An 8,663-nucleotide genomic window follows, 5' to 3' on the forward strand; every position below is an offset into this window, starting at 1 on the left:
CTGTGGTGCTGAAGAAGAGTATTGAATGTATGATGGACTGCTAGGAAAGCAAACAGATTCATCCTGGAAAGGGTTAAACTGGGTGGCTTCTTGGAGGCAAGGATTCTGAGGCTCTTTCTAATATACTTTGGACATGTTGTAAGGGGGGACCGGTCCTTAGAGAGGGACATCATGCTTGGGAGAGTGGAGGGACAGCACAAGAGGGGAAGGCCCTCTATGAGGTGGATTGATTCAGTGACTAGGGTAATCAGGGTGGGTGTGTCAGAGACAGTGCATTTGGCACAGGACAGAGCAGAGTTTGGGGCTGTTGTACATAGGGTCGCTATGAGTCACAAGCAACTTGATGGCACATAACAACAACAGCACTCTTATACTTTAGTCATGTTGCCAGAAGGCAACAATTTTTAGAGAAGGACATCATGCTGAGAAGAGTAGAGGGTCCGTGAAGAAGAGGAAGATCCTGAATGAGATGGATTGACACAGTGACTGTAGCAATGGATCAGGTGTGTCAGAGAAGTTGAGGTTGGCTTAAAATAGGACAAGGGTCAGAGGTATTGTTCAATGGATCCTAGTAGTCATGGTTGATTCAGTGACTCATAACAAACAAACACAACAACAAGAACAGCAACAACAACAATATTAATAGGTCTCCTTGTATGCATGTGGATAGTATCTGTTTTTATAATTAGATGTGTTAAGATTGGTAGCACACCAGTTATAAGAAAGAAGTGTCAAGTAAATATTGTCCCAAATGCTTGAACTGCTGTATAAGTCCATGATTTCTGGCATCAATAGCTTCTCCTTGTTCAGTTCTCTTGCTCCTCTATATCCCTTGGATTCAGTAGTTTGCTAGAAAGACTCCCAGAGACTCAGACTCATCAGGGGAATGACTCATGTGACCATACGCAGGCTGGTTTTGCAGAAATTGGTGAACGATGGGCCAGGATCCTATAGACTATCCTTTGTGGTGCAGTTGGGTGGCAACTGTGGGTGATGCATGCTGGATCTTGTATCCAATTCCAGTGTTCCACAAGAGAAAGTAGTTAGCACTGAGTTCTCAAAAACTTATATAAGCCTTTAATAGAGTGAGGCTTGATTCCCATATTAATCCTCTCTTCCTACACAAAGACAACTTTAGGACAAAAATAAACAGGTGATTGGTTAGGAAAGACATCTGAATTATAAATCTTAGGCACTCAGAGTATCCTTTTGCTCACAGCAGTGTACTTTTAAATGACATTTTTACTATGAATGAAGCACTATTCTTGCTCATTTTTTTGTTCCTGGAATAGTTAATCACAGTTGTCTGATTCAGAGTGTCCAAAGGCAGTCCATTACAGCTTGCTAATGCCTAGTATATCAATCATTATGTGTTATATTTTATTTTGAAAATATATATTTTTCCTATATTCATATTTCATACATTCCACATTCCAATTATTAGTGGATGTGTGCAGCTGTGAGGTCTCTACTTCCAGTACTTTATCTGTCTAACTGTGCTTTGTTGATAGAGCTTTTCAAGGCCTATGATTTCAGAAGCCACTGCCCAACCCTTTCTTCTACTTTGTATCTAAATTTGAGAGCTCAACTTTAGTACAACATCTGACAGACAAATGCTGTACACACACAAGAGCAGATGATAAGCAAGCAAACATACATATATAAGCTATTAAAAGGAAGCTCTGGTGGCCTAGTAGTAGAAACTCTGCTCTGATTCTATAGACATATGATTTGAATCCACCAACTGCTCTGTAGGAGAAGGGTGGGCATCTCCTCCTATGTGATTTACTGCTTCAGAAAACATGCTGGAGAGTTAGCTAATAAGTTTGTTACTACTCGGCACAAAACAATAACATATTAGTAAGAGTTGTTGTTGTTATGTGCCTTTGAGTCAAGTACAATTCATAACAACAATATAAAGAACACTGTCATATCTTGTTTTGTCCTCATAATTTCTGACATATTTAAGCTCAAGCTGCCAATTTATCTGATTGAAGGTCTTCCACTCTTTCAGCAACCATCCACCTTTCCAAGCATGATGCCTCTATCCAAGGAATATCCTCTCCTAACAAAAGGATCATTGTATGTGAAATGAAGCTTTGCTATCTTTGTCTTTAAGAAGCATTCTTGCTGAAATTTCTCTAAGAAATTCAGATCTACTTATTCTTGTCAATCAATGGGATATTCAGTACTCTTCTCCAACATCATAGCTCAAAGACACTGATTCTATTGTCATTCTTATTCTTTATCCAGCTCTCAGACATAATTCAAATGATTGAAAAGAACATAGCTTGAATTAGACACACCTTAGTCTTCAAACTAATAATTTGAAGAATTTAAACATTAATTTGGAGAATTCCTGACTGTAGGCTTTCTTATTTCTGGTACCAAAGGTGTTGATTGTGGATCCAAGGAATATGAAATCATTAACAACCTCAATCTTGTCTTCATCTGTCATGATGTTGCTTATTGGTCCAGCAGTGATATTTTTGTCCTGATATTGAGGCATAATCCATATTGAAGGCTGCATTCCTTGACCTTTTGCAACAAGGGCTTCAAGTCCTCACTTTCAGCAAGCAAAGTTGTAACATCTGCATAACTCCAGTTGTCGATGATTCTTCCTCAAATCTGATTCCTCATTCTTCAGAGAATCTAGCTTCTCAAATAATTTGCTCAGCATACAGACTGAAGTTTTTTTCACTGTCCAATATTTTCATCATGATAGATGGAGAAGAGGTTGAAACTATCAACAACTTCATCTTCCTTGAAACCACAATTATAGCACCTTTGGTACCAGCAGTCAGGGAATAAGGAGACTCATTGCACTGGGAATGTCTGCACTTAGAGACCTTTTCAAATTATTAAGGAGTAATGGTGTCAGTTTGAAGTCTAAGGTGTTGTCTGCATGGTCTTTCCGATCACTTACTATGACTCTGAGAACTAGAAAATGAGTAAGGATGACAGAAGTAGAATTGGTACCCTCGAGCTGTGGGGTTGCAAAAGAGCATTGAACACCCCATGGATAGCCAAGAGAACAAACAAATGAGTCTTGGAAAGGGTGCAGCTGGAGTGGTCTTTGGAGACAAGGTGATGAGACTTCTCACATATTTTAGGCATGTTGCTAGGGGGGGCCTATTCCATGGAGAGAGAATGATGCTTGGAAGGGTGGAGGATCTTTCTCTCCTTTCATGGTTACACACATCTTACAAACAAATGTTCTCTTTCTCTGCTAAAGTAGCCCACATGAAACTAGGGAACAACTAGCTCTGCTGGAGCACCTATAGTATGCAGGATCGCACTACAAGCAGAAAGGAAGCTTATCTCTCCCTTGGTTATTGTCATGTCAGACCGAGTTCTTTAAACGTTAACAAAAATCAGGAAAAAAATCCTTGAAAATATATTATCCAAGGGAATGAAAGTGAAATATTGAACACGTGTACAAGCCAGCAACTCAGGTTGGGAGCTCATCTTGAAGTTTATTAAGGGTGTGATGGACTCTGAGGATTTTTCTCTGAGTATTTCCCATGAGATGCTACAGCACAGCAAAAATTTTAAAGTTATCAGGAAGAATATTCTTAAGAAGTGCTTGGAGCTTTTCACTGAACTGGCAGAGGATAAAGAGAACTAAAAATATTTTATGAACTGTTCTCAAAGAACGTTACTGTTGTTGTGTACCATTGAGTTGGAACCAACTCATAGCAGACCTCTTGGTGGGTTTTCAGAGGCAGTTAATTTCACAGGAGGAAATTGCCCATTCTTCTCCTGCAGAGCAGGTCGTGGCCTTGAACCATGAACCTTCAGGATTTCAATGTACCTTCTTGCCAGTAGGCCAACATTAAGTTTGGAAAACACAAAGATTACCCAAACTGGAAGAAACTTTATGAGCTGTTAAGAAATTACACATCTGCTTCAGATGATGAGACTGTGGCCCTCAAGGTTGATTGCACTGTGATGAAACACATCTACTACATCATTGATAAAAACCAAACACCAGGTCACAAACTCCAGAGCACCACTGGAAGCATGGGCTGGAGGTAAGTTACATGACAGAGCCCATCTATAAGCATTGTGTGCAGCAGCTGAAGGAATTTGAGGGGAATATGCTAGTGTCAGTCACCAAAGAGGGCTTGGAGCTTCCTGAAGACGAAGAAGACAAGAAGAAACAGGAAGAGAAAAGAGCCAAAATTTGAGAATCTCTGCAAAATTATGAAAGGCTTGTTGCAGAAAAAGGTTGAAAAGGTGGTGGGGTCCAACCATCTGATAATATCTCTATGTTGCATTTTCACCTGTCATATGGCTGAATGGCAAACATGGAAAGAATCATGAAGGTCTAGGTTCTGAAGGGCAACTTGACAGTGGGCTACTTGGCAACCAAGAAGCACGTAGAGATCAACATTGATCACTCCATTATCAAGATCTTGTGACAGAAGGCTGAGGCAGACAAGAATGACAAGTTTATGAAGGTTCTGTTCCTTTTGCTGTACGAGACCTCATTCCTGTGGTCCAGATTCAGTCCATAGAACCCACAGACAAGTGCCAACAAGATCTACTAGATGATTAAGCTTGCCCTGGGTATTGATGAAGATAACCCCACTGCTGATAACATGAGCACTATGATCACTAAGGAAATGCTGCCCATGGAGGGAGACAACAATATGTCATGCACCCTTTCCTTATTTTAAATTGTGTTCCTTTGTTGTGTTCAGAGAGTTGCTTCTTCCTGTAAATATAGGTTTCATTTGAACAGTCAGGGGTTCTTAGATTTCTATTCTTCTTAATATTAGTAATAATTTGTTATGATCAACACCGTAAAATTCCTCTGCACAAGAAAAACAACAAATATATTATCTGGTATTCTCTGCTTTTAACCACAGTACATCTGAAAATGCAATGATATCCCTTGGGCCAGGACACTTCTAAATCCAGATTTAATTTCTGGAATTTCCCTGTTGATGTGCTATTGCAGCCATTTAAAAAATCTTTAGCAAGATATTACTTGTATGTGATAATAGTAATATTGTTTGATTAGTTCCACAAATTTGTTCTGTTGCTGGATCACCTATCTTGGGAAAAAATATTAATCTCTTCCAGTCACTTGACCTTGTGGCTGTCTTCCATACTTATTGATAGAGATGGGTGGACACATCTGTTTCCTGAAGCATCACAATTGTTATTCCATCAGTTCCTGGAGTTCTGTTTTTTGCCAATGCCTGTGATACATCTTGAACTTCATTCAGCATTATTGGTTCTTGATTGTATACTACTTCTTAAAGTGTTTCTGCGTTGACTGATTCTATTTAGTACTTTGACTTTGTGTATTCTTCCATCTTCTTTTATGCTTCCTGCATCATTCAAAATTGTGTCCATATAGTCCATAAGTGTTGTAGCTGGAGGCTTGAATTTAGTCTTCAATTCTTCCAGCTTGAGAGATACTGTGAGGAAACCCTTTTGGTTTTTTAACTCTACCTCCTTGAGCATATCATTATAATAGTTCGTTTTGTTTCTTGAGCTGCCTTTTGAAATCTTCTCTTCAGATCTTTTATCTTGGCCTTCTTTCATCTTGTTTTTTCTCCAATGCAAGAGTCTCTTCTGACATCTATTTTGATAATTTCTTTTTCCCTGTCTTTGTGATGACCTTTTGCTTTCTTTATGGATGATATCCATAATGTCATGCTATAACTTTCTTGTCTTCAGTCATTAGTTTTTAATGAATTAAATAAATTCTTAAGATGGTTTTAGAATTCATTTGGAATACACTCAAAGTCATATTTAGCTGTTTTGAACTTGTTTAATTTAAACTTCAATTTTAACTTATTTATGAATAGTTGATGATCTGTTTCACAGTCAGCCTCTATCCTGGTTTTGATTACTGATACTGAGATTTTTCTTTGCCTTTTTTCACAGATGTCATCAAACCTGTGAAGTTCATCAAATGATGTAAATTTGTATAATGGCCATTTAAGTTGTTTTAAAAATGTATTTTAAATTAATAAATCATTCATTGTACATAATTCTATCCTTGAATCTCCAGCTTTATTTCTGTCACCAATGCTATATTTTTAAAAAATGCAGCCTTTGATATGGATAGTATCTCAATCTCAAGAAAACAAAAGTTTTTACCACTGGCCCAATAGACAACATCATGATAGATAGAGAAAAGATTGAAGCTGTCAACAACTTCACTACTTGGATCCACAATCAACACCCTTGGTACCAGCAGTCAGGAAATCAGGAGATGTATCACACTGGAAAAGTCTGCAATTAGAAACTTGGGTTGTTTTTTGTTTCCTTAATAATCATGTGTAAGCTGATTGGTCACCTAGATTTAGTCAACAATCAGGTGTGTGCTGGAAACCACTTGGTTAAGTCAATCAAGTTGATTGGGCCCTTGGGCCTATTGTTAATTGTGTTTGTGAAGAACATTGTTCTAAGTGTTATAGCACTTGTCTGTCAGTTTGCTGTACTGAGATAACTTGGGGTTGCTGTGACACTGAACACTGTGCCACTAGACGGTCAAATGCCATAATAGTTATCCATGGAGGACAGGGTTTGGTAGATCTCCATGATTAAGAGAGGTTGCGAAGCAAGATTGGCATCCACTTCTTAAATAGCAAGCCTTTAGAAACTCTATGAACATTAGAGAAATGATGATAGTTATAGAACAGTGTTCCTAACTTTTGATCGATGGATTGCTGTAAATTGTACTTGACTTGGTGGCACTTAACCAAAACAACAACCACAGTGATGTCAGTTTGAGGATAAAGATGTGTCTGACTCAGGACATGGTCATTCTGATCACTTGTTATGAATCTGAGAGCTGGACAATGAATAAGGATGAAATAATTGATGCCTTTGAGTTGTGGTGTTGGAGAAAAGTACCAAACATCCAATGGACTGACAAAAGGACAAACAAATGTATCTTGGAGAGGGTGCAACTACATTGCTCTTTGGAGACAAAGATGAAAAAGCTTCACCTCATATATTTTGGGCGTGTTGTTAGGAGGGGCTAGTCCTTAGAGAGGGACATGATGTTCAGAAAGGCAGAGGGTCAGAAAAGGAGAGGAAGACCCTCAACCAAATGGATTGATACATTGACTTCCATAACGGACTCTAGTGTGTCAGGAAGTGTGAGGATGGTACAGGATAGGTGAGGGTTCAGATCTGGCATTCATAGGATTCTATGGGTTTTACTCTACTTAATAGCACCTAATAACAACAACTTCTTTGTCAAAGGTTTTATCTTACTTGGATCCAATCAACATCCTTGATGTTACAGCAGTCAGGAAATCTGGAGATAGATTGCATTGCACAAATCCGCCATAAGGGACCTCTGTAAATTACTGAAGAGAGTGGGGTCAGTTTGAAGACTAAGGTGCACTAAGACTAAGGCAATGTTCTTTTCAAATACTTGCTATACATCTGAGAGCTGGACAATACATAAGTATGACAGAAGAAGAATTGATGCCTTTGAGCTATGGTGTTGGAGAAGAGCACTGAATATGAACCAACAAAAGAACAAAGAGATACGTCTTAGAAAAAGTACAACCAGAGTGTTCCTTGAAGGCAAGAATGACGATGCTTCATCTCACATATTTTGACCATGTTGCTAGGAAAGGCTATTCCTTGGAGAGGGACATAATGCTTGGAAAGGTGGAAGTTTGGCCAAAAAGAGGATGACCCTTACAAGATGGATTGACTTATAATTGCAACAGTAGGCTAGTGTGTCACTCTAGTGTGTCAGAGATGATAAGGATGGCACAGGAAAGAACAAAGTTCATGTCTGTTGTTCATAGGGTCAGTATGAGCTGAATTAGACTGGATGATACCTAGCAACAACAACTTATTTGTTTCCAACTTTTGTATTCTAGTTATCAATTATCATTAATGCATCTTGATTACATATTCAATAAGTTAAAGACTACCAAAGTTGGTAGAGACCCTCAATTTCATCATCTCTAACCTGTGTTGTTGTTATTGTATATTCAAATACTAGCCTTGTTAACTGAAATTTATTTACTAGTATTATGAGTATAGTAATAACCCATCACTTACAGTATTGTACTTCAGAATGGAGCTTGGAATGTTCCTTTTGACAACGAATACCACATTACATTTCTTCAATTTTTCAGGCCTGTTTTTAATTGTTTTTGTTCAAACATTCTTCCAGGTCATATAGCCCTGGTATGTCTACTTGCTGTACAGAGATAACTCAGGGTTGCTGTGATGCTGAACACTTGTGTCACTGATGTATCACATGTGATAATGGTTACCCATGGTGGATAGTGTTTGGTGGAGCTCCCTAATTAAAACAAGCTTGGAAGCAGGAGTGGCATCCACTTCTGAAATAGCTTGCCTTCAGAAAGTCTATGAACCTAGAGAAAGGATGAAAGTTATACAAATGTTTAGGTCTTTCATTCATAGAGTTTCTATGAGTCACCTATGACTTGATGACACTTAACAACAACAACAACAACAACAATATAGTAGGTCACATGATTGATTAAAAATGGCGAATACCAGTCCATTTCAACTCACTATTGCCTTGGATGTCAGTCTTTATGTTTTCTATTTTTTCCCCTTCAGTTATTTATCAGGGTTTGTAAATTTTATTAATTCTTTAAAGATCAGTTTCTAGTCTTATTAATTCTTTCTATTATTTTTCT

The 8,663-nt window shown here is 38.3% G+C and overlaps 1 protein-coding gene across 1 annotated transcript in view; it reads left to right on the plus strand.

Moving 5' to 3' along the window:
* Positions 1-5,941, plus strand: part of LOC102859473 (putative selection and upkeep of intraepithelial T-cells protein 1 homolog) — a 16,730-nt gene extending 10,789 nt beyond the window's left edge. The window contains exons 3-4 of the mRNA XM_006879800.1: positions 3,914-4,034; positions 5,905-5,941. Coding sequence (XP_006879862.1) covers positions 3,914-4,034; positions 5,905-5,941 — 158 coding nt within the window. The remainder of the gene's footprint in view (positions 1-3,913; positions 4,035-5,904) is intronic.
* Positions 5,942-8,663: the final 2,722 nt, after the last annotated feature.

This window comes from Elephantulus edwardii, unplaced genomic scaffold (genome assembly GCF_000299155.1).
Source record: "Elephantulus edwardii isolate Elephantulus edwardi_28Jun2011 unplaced genomic scaffold, EleEdw1.0 scaffold00005, whole genome shotgun sequence".
Classification (NCBI taxonomy): Eukaryota; Metazoa; Chordata; class Mammalia; order Macroscelidea; family Macroscelididae; genus Elephantulus; species Elephantulus edwardii.